This window comes from Elaeis guineensis, chromosome 1, assembly GCF_000442705.2.
Source record: "Elaeis guineensis isolate ETL-2024a chromosome 1, EG11, whole genome shotgun sequence".
NCBI classification, from domain to species: Eukaryota; Viridiplantae; Streptophyta; class Magnoliopsida; order Arecales; family Arecaceae; genus Elaeis; species Elaeis guineensis.
Window position 1 is genome coordinate 116,595,326 of NC_025993.2, and position 20,702 is coordinate 116,616,027.

Consider the following 20,702-nt stretch of genomic DNA (forward strand, 5'->3'; position numbering starts at 1 on the left):
TAAATTTTAAAATAATAAAAAAATATATAGAAGGTATAGACTCAACAATAATTTCATAAATCAAATGAGAGAATCCACCCAAACTTTATAAATATGTAAAATTATATGAATACCCTCACAAAGTTTTTTTTAATGAAAAAGAAAGGAGAATCCACCCAATATTTTATTAAAATAAGAAAATACAAGAAAGAGAGAGTATAATAAAATGAGAAAAATGAGACTTTCCTACTTTCAACCAACAAAGAAAAAAAAATCAAAATCAAAACTCCTTCTATACAAGTGCCTATAGAGCATGGGGACCATCGAAGAACTTGATCATTTCATCTTGTAAATTATCTAGCCTTACCAAAGGAGATACCAGAGAGATGACTATGCTAAAGAGAGAGAAGAGAGAGGAGGGAGGGGAGTGTGTCTGACAGCTAGGAGGACAAGGTCATTTTCAGATGGTAAAGCTTCACAAAGTACTTTAATGAAAGAGAGAGAGAGAGAGAGAGGGGATCTGGCACAGACAGAAGAAAAAATGAAGAGAGAGCAAGAAAGGATCCGACGATTGGATCTAGCCGGTGCCGACCCCATAAGAACATTGACAGTGGAGGGAAGAAGGGATAAGGAGAGAGGAGCCCAGTGGCCAGTCGGCTTCACGTAAAGAGAAGAGAGAAGAGGAAAGAACAAAGATATAAACTTAGGAGAAGGAAGAGAGGGAGAGTAGAGAGGGCTATTTCATGGTAGAAGAGAGGAAGAAAGGAAGAAAGAGAAAAAGGAGAGATAGAGATATATAGAAAGAGAGGAGAAGTGAGATATGTCTGACAGCTGGAGAGGGAGACTACTAATCGCTTGCTATTTTTTTTAGATAGCAGAATAGAAGAAATAGGGGGGAGGAGAGGCCCTTGAAGGGTTGGAGAAGGAGGGAGAAGAGAGAGGAAGGAGGAAAGAAAGAGGAATGGGAAGAGAGGGAGGGGGGAGGGAGGAAGAGATACCTAGTGATCAACTGAAGCCAACTGACCGTCAGAGAGGGTATACTATCCGAATGCTTTCTTTAGGAAAAGAAAGAGAAATTAGAGAGAGAGAGCCCCTTGTAAAGTTGTTATTTGCATATATATATTGATAAATTTTTTTTTTACACATGCATCCATTATGATATTTCAGCTATTTTAATTTTAAATTATTTATTTATAAAAAAATTATATAGATATCATTATAGATTTAGGCCATTTATATATGGATTTTAAAAATTTTAAAATATCAATTAGCCATCAAAACTTTAAATTTATTATAATATGGCCTAATCGTCTATTTGGATCTCAATACCATTAATGAAATGAGAAAAAAATAAAATCTCCATTGCTTGAAAGATGTTGTTCTTTGTCATTCATCTACCTACATATATCTTAAAGCACTCTATTCTGCATCATTCATCCATTTGTACAAATCTTAAAATATCTAATCCTAGTAATTTATTTGCTGATACAAATCTTTAAAGTACTCCAGTCTCAATCATCCATTTTCATGCACAAATCTTAAAAAACTTTATTCTATCATTCATCCACTCGTATATATCTCAAAGTGCTTCATCCACAATCCATTTATTTGCACAGATCTCAAACTACTCAGTATTTTATCATCCGTTCATCCACATAAAGATCAAAGCACTCTATTCTCTATCATCCATCAATTTTTTACAAATTTTAAAGTACTCTATCCTCAATCATTCATCTATTTATATAAATCTCAAAATGCTTTATTCTCTATTATCCATCAATCAATACAGATTTCAAAGCACTTCATCCTGTATCATCTATTGATCCTGTATCATCCATCACATAAATCTTAAAGCACTCTGTCTTCTATTATCCATCCGCTTGCATAGATCTTATAGCACTCTATCTTCAATCATTCATCTGTCTACACAACTCTTAAAGCACTCCATCCTCTATCATCTATCTATTTGTACAAATCTCAAAGCACTCCATCCTTCATCATTCATCTGCCTATATAAATCTCAAAGCATTTCATTTTCTATCATATATTTTTTACACAAATCTCAAAGCACTTCATCTTTTATCATTCATTTGTTTACATAGATTTCAAAGTGTTCTATCATTTATCATCCATCTATTTGCACAAATCTCAAAGTGGCTTGTCATTCTTAATCATTTATTTATACAAATCTCAAAGCACACCATTATTTACCATCCATCCATTTACAGATATCTTAAAATACTTCATCATTTGTCATTCATCTATCAGCATATATCTCAAAGTGCTCCATCTATTGCTATTCATATGTATATGCTGATCTTAAAGCATTCTCTTTATCATTTATCTGCCTGTACAAATCTCAAAGCGCTACTTTTCTTCCCTTCCTTTCAATTTCTATCAAAATAAGAGCTTTTTGCTAAGTTAGTGGAAAAGACAGTTATAAAATTTTATAAAAATTAAGCTATCAGATAACCCTCACATGATAACATTCTCTAACAAAGACAGATGGTTGGGCTTTATTGCAATAATTTTTAAAGTTTTGGGGTTTAATTAATACTTTTAAACTTTTGAGGCCTAAATGTAAATGATCTATACTTGGAAGGATATTTTTGTAATTTTTTATTTTTTAATGGCATTAGATGTCATGGGTATAAAAATAAAAGGGAAGGTATATGTACAAAATAGATGTTATATAAAAGTATACATATAAATAACAACTTTGAGAGTGTATTTATATAATTTCATATATTTAAGAGGTTATATTTCAAAAAAATATTTAAATATTCAAATTAGTCTTCCATATGGAGTAAATTTTTGGTTTACCACATAGTCTATGCTTCATATCTTGACTTGTATAATAGCAACTGAAATTTTAGGAAATCTAAATATATTAACTGCTCAGCAAAATTCCTTCACTAAGAATATGGATAAATTAAGATGTGGCCACCTAAAAACATATCAAGCCTCTTGTATTTGTATAAAATAGCGGCTTCTACTCAAACTTGAAACCTCCTCATCTTTTTACATTATCTCTCTCCAGTCTCTCCTCTCACCACACCAATGGCTTCTCATCATATGTTACCACTCTTATCATCCTTGCACTCGGCTCTCTACTACTACTGACGCTTGCCTTGCTCGGTCCTTGTGACTTTCTGGCTTTCTTCAACTTCGGCAACTCCAACTCTGACACCGAAGGGCTATCTGCGGCCTTCAATCATGCACCACCACCGAATGGGGGGAGCTTCTTTGGGAAGCCTGGAGGGAGATACTCCGATGGACGGTTGATCATTGACTTCATAGGTATGGGATCTAATCTTATTTATGACATATATATATATATATCCTTCTTTGTTATCATATTAAGTACCATATTTAAGAGTGGAAAATCTATGTATAATTCCAAGAGGTTCTCCTGACTACAGAAGAAGTCATTAAAACTTCAAAAGAATCATGTATATATCTTTTTTTTCCTAGCAATAAAGAACTACTTTCTCAGTTTGTTGAAAGAAGTAGGCCATCAGAGTTGCTGTTACTTATTACTTTCCCTTTGTTGCCGCTAAAATCTAGACCATTGTCGGATAAGGCTGGAGTGGTGGCGCATCCTCCCAAAAGAAAAATCTGCAAGCAAGTTCTGACTAGAGTTAGCTTTGATAGGAACCATTTGATGCTCAAGTCAGATCACGGAAAAATAGAAAGGAAGGAGTGTAAAAAAGTTATAGTTGCGTACCTTAGGAGGTCCACTGTAGATCCTTTTATAGGTTGAAGCCATATAACCGTCAAGAGAAATCATGAGGTCGATTCAAGCGCAACATGATGAGACTTCTAATCGAAATTGATGGGATGGTTACCGCACCTAACTTTTTTATTTTGGAGCCAACTGAAAGTCGTGGGCGATTTTAAATTTTGAATTAAGATGCAGGTGGGATCGGCCCTATCTCTTTAATTGAGAATTCGATCTAATTTAATGGAAGTGGGTGCTGAGGAGAAGAAGCGACCAAGTTGGATCTCGTCCAACGAGATAAGGATCGATGTATGCTTACAATCGAAGTCAGAACTAGACGTCCAAGCATTCCATCATTTACCATTTGTGTTAGAGGCCATGGGGATAGGAGTAAATCTGATGCTGAAGTCATAAATGGTTGATCCTAAGAATTTTGCTCAGGATGGTGGTCCGGGTCCCAGGATCATCATAGGTCAAAACTAAGATTAGATTATGTTACCATACCTAACAGCCCCTATCTAGCCATTGACTCATGTCTTTAGCCCAAGGAGGGAATATCCTCCAAATACATGTCCCCCTGCTCCCAAGTTTTATTTGAACGAAGGGAGTACTAAAGTTTTGATTGGTTGAAGACACATTGTCCTTTCTATGAGAGTGGCACATATGCTACTTGGGTGAATCGAATAGCCGTTTCAAACTACAATCATGATTGGAGGACGATCGACAGAGTCAGGAGAATGGCAAGCCTTGTTTCTCACACGTATCATTAATTGACCGACTAACGTCTCTCTGCCGTCAATGGATGGTGCCACGTATCGATTATCAAATGGCCAAACAAGATTCAATATTCAAATGGTTTCAATTTTTTGTGTTTAAAAAGGAGATGGTCTTTGACTTTCTCTGAATGTTCTCAGACTTTCTTTCTTCTCTTCTGGCTTTTCTTCACATCTTGAGAGTTTTTTAGTTCGACGGTGATTTTTTTCAGACAGTCATCTTCATCTCTCAAAGAATCGTCATCTTCTTCCTTCTTATTGTGCCACAGTAGGTTGATTTTCTTTTTCTCTTTTTTCATCTTCCTAGTTTGGTTATTTCTTGCATCCCCAACGGTGCATTCTAGAAGCCATAGTGATACTACAAGAAAGAATGCTTTTGTGATAAAATTATTTACGATGTAAATATTTTTGTTACCACTAATTATATTTATGATAAAAAATTAATCATAAATAATAAAATATTTACAATAAAAATAATTTTCATCGTAAATAGTTGCCTATCAGTGATGAAAAAATTATTTCATCATAAATATATATTATTTATGAAAAATATTTTTATCATAAATAATATATCATTTATTTTAATTTTAAATTTTAAATATTTATGATAAAAATATTTTCATCATAAATAATTTAAGTATTTATGATAAAAAATATTTTTTCATTGAAAATAAGATTATTTCCAATGTAAATGTTATCATCGTCAATATTTGAAAAAAAATAAAAATTTTAAAAATTATAGATTCTTTATAATAAAAATATTTTATCATAAACAATTGAGTATTTGAGATAAAAATATTTTCATTATAAATAGTTAAAAATTTTAAAAATTTAAAAAAATCAAAAATTACTCATTATTATGATAAAAATTTTTCATCATAAATAAAAAATTTTAATGATGAAAAATAATATTCATCATAAATACTTGATTATTTATGATGAAAATAATTTTATTATCAATAGTTAAAAAAATTAAAAATTACTCATTATTTGTGATGAAAATTTTTCATCATAAATAAAAGTATTTATGATGAAAAAATATTCATCATAAATATTTAATTATTTACGATGATGCAAATATTTTGTTACCACTAATTATATTTATGATAAAAAATTAATCATAAATAATAAAATATTTATGATAAAAATAATTTTTCATCATAAATAGTTGCCTATGAGTGATGAAAAAATTATTCTATCATAAATATATATTATTTATAAAAAATATTTTTATCATAAATAATATATCATTTATTTTAATTTTAAATTTTTAAATATTTATGATAAAAATATTTTCATCATAAATAATTTAAGTATTTATAATAAAAAATATTTTTTATCAAAAATAAGATTATTTCCAACATAAATGTTATAATCATCAATATTTAAAAAAATAAAAAATTTAAAAAATTTAAAAATTATAGATTATTTATAATAAAAATATTTTATCATAAATAATTGAGTATTTGAGATGAAAATATTTTCATCATAAATAGTTAAAAAATTTAAAAATTTAAAAAAATAAAAAATTACTCATTATTTATAATAAAAATTTTTCATCATAAATAAAAAATTTTAATGATGAAAAAAATATTCATCATAAATACTTGATTATTTATGATGAAAATATTTTTATTATCAATAGTTTAAAAAAATTAAAAATTAAAAAAATTAAAAATTACTTATTATTTATGATGAAAATTTTTCATCATAAATAAAAGTATTTATGATGAAAAAAATATTCATCATAAATATTTAATTATTTATGATGAAAATATTTTCATTACTAATGTTTAAAAAAATCAGTAATTTAAAAAAATCAAAATTTACTTATTATTTATGATAAAAATTTTTCATCGTAAATAATCGAGTATTTATGATGAAAAATTTTTTTCATCATAAATACTTTTATTTATGATGAAAATATTTTTGTCATTAATATTTAAAAAAATTAAAAATTTAAAAAATTATAAAAATTTAAATTTTTAATTTTGTGTAAGGCAACTACATCTATTTTTGTAGTAGCTGTATACATTTTTTATCCTTTTACAAATGTGAGTTATAATTCAGACCGAATTTTTTGTATGAAAAAATCATATGAAAGTGGGTGATATTCATGGTTTAGAATGAATAGATCCTTTTAAATGAAATGAGTTATATATTTATTTATAACGTAAAATTCATCTATTCATCGCTGTCACTGTTACTAGTGATATCAATGAATCTTTTTGATGGAGTGTCTGCTTTAAACTACATGAAAGGAGCCTCCTTTCATGCAGAAACCATATAGTTAAGCAGCGCATTCTAGTATGGCTTCCATGATCTCAAAAGATACCACACTTTCTGCATCGATCGATGCTCAAATGTATCTTTGTAGGAGTTTCAATCATAAGAAAATAAATAATACGAGTACTCATCTTTCTAACAATGCGAAGCATAAATAAGAGCTTATACTTTATAACACAACTTGTACTATCTGCAGGTCTACTTTGATTCTAGTTAATTGCTAGATTTTTTATGCTCACATAATTCTTCTTGAATTTTTCAAGCTCGATCCTCATATGCATGTAATATACGAGCTTCTGGACCTCTAACTTTCTGTCCCTACCTTATCCTTCAAATTTTAATTTTGATATATTTTTCTTGCAATCTCAGAATCACCGTGACATTCTCATACTCTGCTTTCGGAATGAAGATTCTAAAAAAAGGACAAGCTCCTTGGAGATCGAAGACTTCAAAATTATAGATCTCCTATAGTGTCCATTCGATTGCGGAAGCCGAAGAGATATTCTTATAACAATTATTAGCGATGTAAATTAAACTTTTTATCGTAATTATATTTTTTATATACTTATTTTTTTGAAAAAAAATTTAAAAAAATAATAAATTAACTATTTATATAATTTTTTTATTAATAAAAAAATTAATTTTTCTAATGAAATTATCTTAAAAAAATTTAGATCAAAAATTTTTTGGATTAAAGAAAATTAATTTTATTTTCATAACAAATATTTTTTTAATATCTTTTTTTGTTAAATTTTTTGGATGAAAATTTTTTTGGTGAACAAATCTAAAATTAATTTTTTTATGAAATTATTATTGGAAAGATATTTAAATATTAGTGATATAAAATAAATTTTTATCATAAATAGTCTTTAATTTTTTATAAAAATATATTTGCTATGTAAATTTATTTTTCATCAGCAATCATATTTTAAAAATATTATTTTAATTAAATTTTATAAACAAAAAATTTGTTAATGAAAAAAAAATTATAAGCAATGAAAAGTTGTTTTCATCAAAAAAATTATTTTAAAATTTTTTTTTTATTTTTTGATGGAAAAATTATTAAAGAAAAAAAAAATTTGGATTGTCTTTATTATCGATGAAAACTTCCGTCACTAATAGACTTATTAATGACAAAAAAAAAATTTCCATCACTAATAATTTATTTTTGGATAAAATTTTTTTAGAAAAAATTTTTTTAGTAGAAAATTTTTTTGACGAAAATTATTGGCGATGAAAATAATTTTTCATCACTAATAATGGTATTAGTAATGAAAATTTTTGTCACGAATAGTTCTGCATTAATTAGACGTCAACTCGACGTCCCTTCGCGCGAAACCCTCTTCCTTCCCCCTCCCTCTTTCCTCTCCCTCTCCGAGCTCTCTCCCCCTCTCTTCCTGCCGGCGAGCGCGTCTCCACCGTCGCCGCCGCCGTTGCCATCCGCACCATTGCCGTGGGCTTCTCCAATGCCACCGTTGCCATTCATTGGAGGTAAAGGTTCTTCCCACCCTTTTTTTTTGGTTGATCGAGCCACCGGGGCCCTAAGGGTGTCGCGGGGGTAGGGGTGGGCGGCCAGGGGTGACATGAGGGTCGGACGTTTGGGGGGAGGAGGGGGTTGTTAGGGTGGGGGTGGGTGATTGGGGGCGACACTGGGGCGGGGCGAGGGTCGGAGGGCTGCCGGGGGCGACACAAGGGCGAAGAGGGGGTCGGGGGCAGTCGAGGGCGACACAGGGGTGGGGAGGGGGTCGATCGGTGGAGGGGGTTGCAGGGTGGGCGTGGGCGACCGGAGGTGACATTGGGGCAGGGATGGGGTCGGGGGCGGTCGGGGGCGACACGGGGGCGGAGAAGGGGCCATAGGTAGCCGGGGGTGACACGGGGCTGGGGAGAGGGTCGACCGACGGAGGGGGTTGCAGGGGTGGGGTGGGCGGTCGGGGGCGACACGGGGGTGGGTATGGGGTCGGGGGGTGGTCGGGGGTGACAGGGGAGCGGAGAGGGGGCCGTGGGCAATCGAGGGTGACACGGTGCTGGGAAAGGGGTCGATCTGGGAGGAAGAAAGGTCGATCGGGGAGGGAGGAAGGGAAGAGAGAAATGAGTAGGAAAAAAAATAAAAAAAATAAAAAAATAAAATATTAATCAAATATTTTATTATTTAATTAATAAAAATAAAAATCAGATCACGATCTGAATTGGATCGAGGTTGGGATCCAAGTCGAGATCCCGATTCGAGTTGGGATCCAGATCGGGATTTGATCAAGATCCGAGTTGGAATCCAGATCGCAGGGGGTTGGAGAGAGCGACGGCACCGCGGGGGGTAGGTCACGAGGGGTGGGTGACAGCGTCGATGCCACAAGAGCGGGAGTCACGAGGGTCGAGTTTGGGCACGTGGGGTGGGTGACGGTGCCGGCACCGCGGGAGCAGGGGCTGTGGGCGATCAAATCCGGAGCTCGTTCAGGAGAAAAAATATTTAGAAAAAAATTTTAGATAAAAAATATTTTTAAAAAATAAAAGATAATTTATTATTTTAAGTAAAAAATATTTTAAAAAAAATAAAAAATCATCGACCCTCAGGATTGAATTTCATGTTATTATTTTATGTTAATATTATTTTGTATGCTCAACTACTTATAATTTATTTTATATTTATTGTATAAATTTTTTAGTATTACTACTGAAATTTATAAATTTTTTATTGTTCCACTAGCACAATGCATATTGCTTTTGCTTATTACAATTTAATTATTTTGTATGCTATTTTGTATGCTTTTGCTTATTATAATTAAATATAAAAAATATTTTTATTTTAGAAAAAAATTTTACTAAAATTTTTAATAAAAAAATTTTAATGCAGAGTTACTCTTTTTTGATATATTAAAAATTTATCTTTGAATGTATATTCAGAGATGATAATTAAATTGTATTGAGCCATAGATTTTCGTTCAAGAGTCGATCTTGATTGAGATCGACTCTTGGATGTCTCGTATTCGAGTTTTTAAAAAAAATAATAATCTTATTATTATTAATAGTTGATATTTTATTTCATTATGTGGTACTCAACAGTTATCTATCCACTGTTCTTCGGGTATATGACAGATAGAGTGTGTAGGCGTCATATTCATATCGTATACTTGGAGAACCATGGAGAGATACTATCAAAATTTTTACAATAATGAAATAAAATATCAAATAATAACAATAATAAGATTATTATTTTTTTGAAAGGAATAGGACCACATCTGTTAGTAATGATTTGAAATAGATAGGATCATGTATTTTGACTTCATTAAATTGGAGGAAGGATATTTTCTGTATTACTGTTCAGTCTGTATTCTTTAATACATACTGTTTTGCATAAAATGATCCATATCTGGATCCGGATCGAGATTTGATCTGAAATCTAGGTCAGGATTCGATCCAAAATTCGGGTCGAGATCTGGTTCAGATGAAAACCACTGAAATTTTTTTTGTTGTTAATAGTTTTCATGTTTGTTGTTAGATGGATATCAACAAAAGTTGGATGAATGCTAGAGGTATTTTTTTGCCTGAATATCGAAAAGATGTTCGAGATTTTATTAAGTTTGCATGATATAAGGCTGACGGTGCTAATCGGATAAAGTGTCTATGCAAGAGATGTGTCAATATGGTATATCATCACATAACACTTGTTGAGGAGCATCTGCTATGTTATAGTACGGATAAGAAGTATACTTGCTAGATATGGTATGGAGAGGGTGATCCGAATGAAGTTGTGCGCAACGATGACGATACTGAAGATGATAGTGATGCTGCTGAATCTGTCGAATATGATGGTATAGGAGAACTATTGGATAATTTACATTAGGATGTTTGTTCAAATGTATGCATGAATACTAGTACATTTGAAGGCAATTCTGATCATGAACATAATATTCGACTTGAGGTAGAAGGAATTTCTGAACAGTTTGCAAAACTTGTAAGGGATGCACGAGAGTCACTCTATCCAAATTGTGCAAAATTTTTCAAGTTAGAGTTTTTAATAAAATTATTTCTTATTAAAATCGTAAATCAATGGAGTCAGAAGTTATTTGATCAGAATTTGATATTGATTAAAGTAGCTCTCCCTGATAGAGAGAGACTTCTGAAATCATATTCTAAAGCAAAAATATACATGTAAAAATTGAGACTTAGCTATATTCCTATACATGCCTGCAAAAATGACTTTATATTATTTTATAAGGATAACGAATAGGCAACTGAATGTCCAAAATGCAGTGAGCCTAGGTACAAAATTGATAACAAGAAAGGAAAGAAGATACCTCAAAAAATTTTGAGGTATTTTTTATTGATTCCAAGACTTCAAAAGTTATATATGTCCACAAAAATAGTTGAAGAAATAAAATGGCATCATGAGTAGCGAATTTCGGAGGAGAACATACTTAACCACCCAACCAACTCCGTAGTGTGGAAAGATTTTGATGTAAAGCATCCATACTTTGCGAGTGACCCGCGCAATATCCAGCTTAGTCTAGCGACAGATGGATTTAATCTCTTTGGCAATTTGAGTACTTCCTACAATATGTAGCCTGTGATGCTAGTTATATATAATGTACTTCCATGAAAGTGCATAAAAGAACTATTTATTTTTATGTCACTGTTAATTCTGGATCCAAAAATATCAGATAATAAAATTGATATATATCTATGACCGTTAATCGATGATCTGAAAGAGCTCTGAAAAAATAGAATACAGACATATGATTTTGTGAGTCGAAAAAATTTTAAATTGCATGCTTCAATTTTATGAATCATAAATAATTTTTCTGCATATGAAAATTTATCTGGGTGGAGCACCAAAAGATATCTGGCATGTCCAATATGCAACAAGGATGCATCCTCCTTACATTTAAAGTATGGACAGAAAATATGCTTCATGGGTCATCGACGATTTCTACCTGCTAATCATTCTTGGAGGATCCGTTACAATCAATACTTTGATGGTAAGTCCGACTAGCATCTGCCACCTAAGGAGTTAAGTGGAGCAGAAGTTTTAGAACAACTTGAAGTTATTGAAAATGTCTAATTTAAAAAAATATCGAGTACACGCAAGCGGAAGCGTACTGAAGCTGAGTTGAATTAGACGAAGTGAAGTATTTTTTCGAACTACCGTATTAGAAGTAGTTACTACTTCATCATAATCTGAATGTAATGTGTATTGAGAAAAATATTTATGATAATATCATTGGTACAGTATTGAATATCTCAGAAAAAATAAAAGATAGTACAAAAGCTCGTCTTGATTTGTAGAAAATGAAAATCTGACTAGAGTTGCATTTAGTTCATCGAGGTGATAAATTTTTTTATACCACCTGCATGTTATTCACTGTTTGGTGAGGAAAAAAGAATTTTTGTGGATGGTTCAAAATCATAAATTTTTTGACGTATATGCTTCAAACATATCACGGTGTGTTGGCAACAACGATTGTAATATCTCTGACATAAAAAGTTATGACTCCTATGTGATGATGTAATGCTTGCTTTCTGTGGTCATGCATGGCTATTTGAACGATGATGTTCAAACTGCATTATTGAGTTGGGAGTGTTCTTTCGAGAACTGTGTTGTCGAAAATTAAAAATTAACTTACTTAAAAAATTTGAGAAGGATATCGTGCTCATTCTTTGTAAGCTAGAAAAAAAATTTTTACCATCATTTTTTAATGTTATGATGCACCTAGCTATTTATCTTTCAAAAAAAGCTCTTTTGGCCGGATCGATATATTATCGATGGATGTATCCTATTGAAGGTAAAAAAATTATACGCACTTTATCATATCAGTTATAAGATGTAAATATATTTCTAAAATTTAAATTTATTTTTATTTATAGATTTTTATGTATCCTAAAAAAATATGTGCACAATAAAGTGTGGCGTAAGGATTAATAGTGGAAGCATACATAGCTACGGAGTGTGTCACTTTCTGCTCGATATATCTTAATGATATCAAAATAAGATTTAATCATACAGATCGTAATGCAGATCGTGAATGGGATGATAATAAACCGATACTGTCTATATTTAAACAAATAGTTCGACTCATTAGTGGAAGGAGAAATGAATTTATGGACATGAATGAGCTATCCAAGGCACACTTCTACATACTAAATAATTATGAATAAATTAAAAATTTTATTGAGTAAGTACCATCTTAGCATACTATTTAATATTCTAAGTAATTTTTTTATATCGATGTAAAATTAAAAATCATGACTTGTTGCAGTGAGCACAAGAGTATACTATACAGAGAAAATAATATGGATGCTGATGATCAACATAAAAAAAAATTATAAAATAATTTGATGACCTTGTAAGTTGCACTAATAATATGTTATTTTTAATAATTATAAAAATAATTATTTGACCTAATATAATTTTTTATGTTATGATGTAGATGAAATATAAGTATTTCAATAAAAAAGAGGGTGCGATCAATGAGTTATACGATTTAGCATGTGGCCTCGATCAAAAGATTAATCACTATACATCCTGTATCATTGGAGGAATAAAATTTTACACAAGAGAACTTGAGATGCAATGACGGATCTAAAATAGTGGGATTGCTATGTTAGGATATGAAGGAGAAGAAGAGATTGAATATTATGGTGTACTGATAAATATCATAGAACTGAAGTATGGGTCCAGTAATTCTATATTCTTATTTCAGTATGAATGATAGGATATTAGCAATAAAAAGAATAGTATTCATATCGATTCATACTTTATCAGTGTAAACTTTGCACGAACATAGTACCAGAATGAGCCGTATAAATTAGCAACTCAAGCGAAACAAGTAATATATTTGAAGGATCTAAAATATCGAGGTAATTGGCATGTCGTACAAAAAATAATACCTAGAAACGTATATGACATACCAACCCAACTAGAGATAGATGAAAATTCAAATTTACATGAAGAAAAAGCTTTTCAAGAGGAAGAACAAACATTAGCCGAGCTTTTTATTGATAAAGAACTTGTAACAGCTCCTTTGAATAGGGCTAATCTACCGCTCAACGAAGTTGAAGCTGATTTTATGTTTAATCTTGATGAGTCAGAGGATGACGATCAATTTATAAATAATGATGAGATAGAAGATGATACATTAGTCGATTATTGTGATTCAAAGGAGAACCTACACATCGAGGAAGATACGAATATTGATGAGTAGATCTATATTCTTTGTTCAATCTTCTCTAACAATAATGGTATGCGATATAATTTTATTCATTAGAATGTAATTTATTTTTTACTATTATTATTTAATATTATATTTATTTATATGTCAAGAATTGCAGGCATGGCACTAGGAGACAGACGACGATGTTCTTATTCACAGTCCACCCCTGAAGCTAAGGTGCCTTTACCCATTTTCACTGCTGCACCAACTCCATTGCCAGAGGGTCCTACACTGACAGGTCCCAGTGAGGCAGATCCGAGTGAGGTGGGTCTGAGTGGTATTATTATATTTTTTATATAATAAAATTTATTTTTTTTATTTAGATAGCTATCATACTAATGATTTATTTATTGTTGTTTCAAGCCAGTTTCTACTGGTGATGAGGCGAGGTCCATCGAAGAACCTCGCTCTAGAGCATTGGAGATGCGAGTACCTGGGACAGTGTCTCCGTATTGAGATACCATCCAGCTACACCAGGCCCATTAGGAGATGGTGTGAGCTGTGGCTGACCAAGCTGGACATCATATGCTGCAGCAGTTATGCCTCCGTGATGCTTTTCGATTGACGTCACATTGTACGAGCTCAAAGAGAGATTTTCTACATCCAGTTATAGATAAAATAAATTATACTATGAATATTTAATTAGCACGATAGTTTTCTAATATTTGTTATTGGTAGGATGTATTTGATATTATTGATTTTGAGGAGGATCGCGTGCGGCGAGCTGTGGATACTCATTTATGTTTGTATTTCAAGGAGTATCACCACTGCATCCATCAGCATTGGTACCATGTGATGCAAGATCATGGGGTGGAGGCAGCACGGCATCGGCCCTATGACAGCATCACTATGGATGATTGGGCTCTTATATGTCGGTATTATGAGGATCTGACATATCAGATTACATATCTAAATTTTTTTTTAGAGTTTAATGATTGAATTATTTATTCTTAAATTTAATTTATTACCTACTAATTTGACTGCTAACTGTACAGAGATGATGTGCCCAGAACGTCATGAATCGGGTGAGACAGACTGTATTGCATTATGGGGGTTGAGGTCGTTCGCTCGTCATATAGAGTAGATGATAAGTAATTTTTAATTTATATATTTTAACTCTCTAACTATTTAAAAAAATTTTAATTAATTATTCTTAAATTACAAAGAGATGCAGAGAGTGGCGAGCTTCCTAGTAGGATCGATATCTACCAGCGGACCCACCAGCGACGGTCAGGGGAGTGGACGACGGAGAGCCAACGGTCAGGGGAGTGGATGACGGAGAGCCAGGAGATTTTTGTAATTTTTTTTAATTATTTTTTTATTCATAGTTTACTTTTTAATATAAAATTAAAATAGCTATAACTTTAATTTTCAAGATCATATATAGGCATCAGATCTCAGCCTATCTATGAGGGCTCGACCGCACCCACAGATGACAAGATTTGTGACCAGGTGCTTGGTATGAGATCCTGTTATGTTAGGGGTCTAGGGCATGAGATCAGTGCTCCCTCATCCTTATGCTCGTCCAGGGCTAACATCCATGCTACTTGCGATGCTCGACTGGCAGAGGTGCAGAGGCAAACTACTCAGGATCGACAGCTAACGTATTGAGTAGCGAGCTGATGAGTTGGCTGTATGCATCGATGAATATCAGCTGCTCCAGATCTAGATGATAGAGTAGATAGCACAGACGAAGCGGATGATGCAGCTAATGATGCAACAGTAGGCTAGTCCGAGTGCCCTCCTTCCCCAGTTCGTTCTCCTTCTGAAAATGCCGATACTTGACGATCTCTTTATGTAGCTTTTTATTTTTATTTCAGATCTCTTATAATTTTAATATAATAAAATAATAAAATATATTTATAAATTTATTATATAAATTTTTATTTTAATTTTATATTTTTAATTTATAAAAAATATTATAAATATAAATTAAAAATATATATTCATAAATTATTTTTTAAAAAAATATGTATAAATTTTTAGTAACAGAATTATTTTTGATGAAAGATTGATCACCAAAAAAAATATTAGCGATGAAAAACTTGGTTGTAAATAATTTTTTTTAATATATTTAAAAATATTAAAATTTTATATTAAATAATAGTGATAAAAATATTTTTATCATAAATAATTGATAATTTATTAGTGATAAAAATTTACATCAAAAATTATCATATTTGTGATGAAAAATTTACGTCACTAATATTTTTTAAATTTAGATTTTATAAAAATTTTTAATTAAATTAATTACGATGAAATTATTTCATCATAAATAATTATTTTTATTAGTGACATAATATTTCATCATAAATTACTCTTTTTTATGACTAAAATTCTTCATTATAAATAATTTTTGAAAAAAAAAATTTAACGATGAAAAATTTTCATCGGTAATATCCATTATTGACGAAAAAAAAAATTATCATAAAAAATTATCAATGATGTCATTATTTATGACTAAATATTAATGATGATAATTTTATCGCTAATAACTATTATCGATGAAAATCTATTATTAGCGATAAATTTTTTACGTCGCTAATATCCTATTCTATTGTAGTGCGAAAATTATTTTTTCAAATCGCTTCCTTCTTCTTCTAGGGGTATTCCTGTTAGTGGAGATGAGAAACATGGTGCCACATTATTTGCCCCAAACCAAATTGAGTCTAAGTTGGGAGTAAAGGATTTGAATCACATCCGTGCTCGATATAGAATCTCCACTATCTTTGAATTAGAGTCCCTTGATCCCAGTAATAGAGTAAGCAATCATCCTCCTGATAGGATAAGTGTGTATGAAGAAGCCTTTAAAGCCGAACTTAGGCTTCTTATTCACCTTTTTATTATCGAGACATTTTACTTTTTTGATCCATCATTGTGTTCTGTCATTCCAAACTCCTATTTTATCATTGATTTTTTGGTTCTCTACTCCAGAGTCTGGGTCTAGCCCTCTCTATTCCTTTTTCGATCCTTTTACATCATGAAGAGGCATACCAGATATTGATGGTACATCTCCCCACTGAGAGGAGTCTCCGTGTTGATAAAGGAGGCTCCATCTTCCGTACATAATTGGAAGGTTTAGTTCTTTTTTATTTTCGATCTTTCTAAAGAGGATTGGGGGTGTCTACATTGGGATCGGCTGAGGAATTTTGAATTTCGAATTTCGAAGCTCGTAGATAAAGATTTGGAGTACTCTACAACTTTGAGAGGATACAGGATTCCTCTACTACAGGAGTTGTTATCGAAGCAGTATTTCTTTAATGCTGGTGTTAGTTCGAACGATCCCAAAGGTGAGGAGATCTCTATTCCTCCTCTCGATGCCTCTTTTTATTGCCTTTAGTAGATGTTGAACCTTTTTACGACAGCAATGAAGTCCGAAGAGGTGAAAAAATTGCTGAGGGAATTATCAAAAAAGATGGCATCTCTCCATCTAACAGCATTCAGAAGAAATCCAAAACTTTCAAAATCTACCATACTCTCTGCTCCCCAAGTTGGTTCTGTATTGATGGAGTTGGATTTTGTTGAATGACTGATGGATCAAGAATAGGGTTCACGTCTGTCAACCGTTAAGGGGGCTTTCGACAGTCGGAAGGCTTCCCAACATGCTTTTAAGAGTATACTCTTTGATGCTAGTCTGGAAGAGGCCGAAAAAGAAAATAGTACAAAGCAGTAAAGGTAGATGATCTCTGCTTTAGTGAAGGTAAGTTCACTTCTATTTCTTCTTTTTCTCTCTTTTTTTTTACTCTCTGTCTTGTGAATGTAGGTGGGGCATTATGCAGCAACTATTATTACCAAAATGAATGATGTCAAAAAATAATTGACTGAAGCAGGCAAGAAAATGCAAGTTAGCGAAGCCAAAGCTAAATCGATGGCGAAAGCAGTAGAAGCTGAGGTTGCCCAGTTGAAGAACAAGTTAAAAGAAATTGAAGCCGCATTGGCTTCAGAGAAAAAGTAGAGATTAGAGGCGCAAGCTAAGGCCATCGATGTTGAGAGGAAGACTTGGGAACAAGTTGCTGAAGTCGGACGCATAGCTGTGGAAGCCTTCCGCACATCTACTGAATATTCGGATGAGAAGTGTACCTTCAATCAATATGTCTTTAACATCGGCCTGGATATTTGTCGTAAGAAGGTGATGGAGTGCTTCCCAAATATAGATTGGAGCTTTCTATATCACCTGAGAGAGGAAAAAGAAGATGTCACCGAAGAAACTTCGATTGTCGAGATGATCGGAGGAACCTCCGAAGCTACTGCACCTTCAGAGATTGTCCCTGCATCCATTTTTGCTGATGTCATACCGCCCTCATAGGTGTTGGAGCAACCGATCGTAGTTACATCTAGTTCACCATCGGTTGATCCTTATGTTGAGATCGGACACAACTAAACTTGTATTTTTTTTTCTTTTATTGGTCAATATAAGAATTAACTTCTGAAATTAATGAAAGAATGAGCTTTACCTATATTCTTAGACATATCTGTATGTGATGCTCTTCTTAGTTGATCCGATGTGATTGTTGCAACCGTATATTTATCCAATATCAGGTTAAGCATCTTTCGATAGTCTTGCCTCTAAGAATTTGAATTGAAACTCTCAAAAAAAATTTATGTCAGGCTTAACAGGATGCCACCGAAGCCATGATGAAACTTCAGAAGCTAAAAATGAATATCGAAGAAGTAGCAATAGAGAAGAGGAGCCTGCAAAAGTATTTAGAAGAGATGAACAAAAAATATTTGTCCAAAAAATGTAAGTTAACTATAGAGCATGATGAGATTGCAAAGTTCGTCGGGAATGCTAGTTGGAAGATAGGTGCAAAAAAAGTCATTCTCAATGAACAGCTGCAAGAGGTCCGAAATGAGATTATGAGTTTGAAATATCACCTTGTCTCATGTAAAATCAGTGCCAAAGCCAAACAAGAGATTGATAAGCTCAAAGAAGAACTTTATTTGGCTAGGAGCATGACAAGGGATCTTTATCATTCATTGGATGCAAAGAGGTCAATGGTTGATGACATTCAGAGCAAAATCATCATGGCCAAGAGAACAATTAATTGATCTCTTAGGAGCCCTTCATATGGATATATCTGTATTGACCAAACTCCAAATTTGGCTTGTGGAGAGGATGGCTACGGCAGAACATGCTAAAGCAACCGTCAAGTTATTGGAGGATCAGCTGGCTTCGATATTGTGTGATGCGACCATCGCAATTGGTGATGTATCAGCTCAAGTGATGGATCTCGACTTTTAAGAATGTCAAAGCCTAGACAGGAGGCTTTTTTTCAGAGTTGATTTCCATCTTCTAGCTTCGGACTTAGGTGGAACATCGGGCGTTGAAGCTCCACCAACCAAGGATTGATCTTTTAATCCATGGGTTTTCTCCTTTCTTCTTGTAGTCGTTTATCTTGTAATTATAGTAAGAAATTAAGGAATAAAATTCAATGTTTCGACATCATACAGGTTTGCTATCTCGTGAATTGAATTGATAGTTTAGAAGAATGGTTTCCATGTTGGGGTGGCTCGCCATGATATTCATAAAGCGGTCATTTTTTTAAGGCTCAGCTTTATGTCTTGCCAAAATTTATGGTTTGAGGGTCCTCTTAGGTTAGCCCTCCGAAGGCCCCTTTAGTTTATCCTTCACCTCTTAACCAGTCGAGGTCTTCATGGGTGTTGGCTTTACTGAAAAGCAAGCATGGCCTTCGAGGGTCCTTGTAGGTTAGCCCTCATTTCTGAACTGGCAAGGCTTTTACAAACGCTAACCTGTTGAAGAGCGGATTCGGTCTTTAGGGGTTCTTATAGATTATCCCCGATTTTTTCTTGTTACTAAGGTCTTCATGGGTATTGACCCACTAAGGAGCAATTTTAGCCTTCAGGGGTCTTCAAAGGTTAGCCCCTGCTTCTTAGCAATGGAGGCTTCTTCAAAGATTAGCCCCTGCTTCTTAGCAATGGAGGCTTCTGCTATTCGTTGGGAGAAAAATTGTTATGACTAGCTTTTCTTTTAAGAGGACTCAAAGGTCTTAATCAGTTGTCGTTGGCCAATAAACTTACCTTTCAAAAATTCAAATATCTATTCATGACATACCTTGGGACTCCTACCATAATGGCTGGCAGAGTTTTTCAAAGAAATCGACTGATGATCTTCTCCAGGCCAATTTCTGGCTGCCACATAGTGAATCAGAATGGCTCCTAAAGTGCTCCACTGACCTCGCTCTAATAAGAGAAAGGCACAGTAAATGATGGCGATGGTTGAAATTTTGAAACGTAACACGTGGGGGAGCCAAATTGGTTCTCATGTGAGCGCACTTTCATTCGAGTTTTCTATAAATCACTCCTTCCTGCTACTAGTGCACCCACAGACTCTTTCATTCTTCTCATCCATTCTTCTCATCTTTTCGTAACCATGGAGCCCATACCCAGACAGATCAAGGAGGCTACCAAGAAGAAAGTGGAGTTCCTTCGAGAGAAGGGCTCCACTAAGAGGGCGAAAAGGGTGCCCAGCATGGTCCCTTTGAGGACTCCTAGTGAGGGCCCTTCCACCGGTGGAACACTGTTGCTCCTAGATTGATTTTAATGATTACAAAGCAGATTGAAGGGATACAAATAATTTTAAAATGAAAAAGTCCTTATGCTTTTCAAGGGCAAAATCATAATTTCACTAAAATCCTGATTTGATAGTATCTTTTGATAGAACAAATGATTTGCAAACTATTGGTAAAAATTTCATTATTTTTGGACTTATATTTTTGA

The 20,702-nt window shown here is 33.2% G+C and overlaps 1 protein-coding gene across 1 annotated transcript in view; it reads left to right on the forward strand.

Annotated features, from left to right (window-relative positions):
- The first annotated feature begins 292 nt into the window (after window positions 1-292).
- The window catches only part of LOC105038827 (GDSL esterase/lipase At3g26430), a 50,978-nt gene continuing 30,568 nt past the window's right edge, over window positions 293-20,702 (forward strand). Inside the window, 2 exon segments of the mRNA XM_010914734.1 lie at window positions 293-327; window positions 3,020-3,279. Coding sequence (XP_010913036.1) covers window positions 293-327; window positions 3,020-3,279 — 295 coding nt within the window.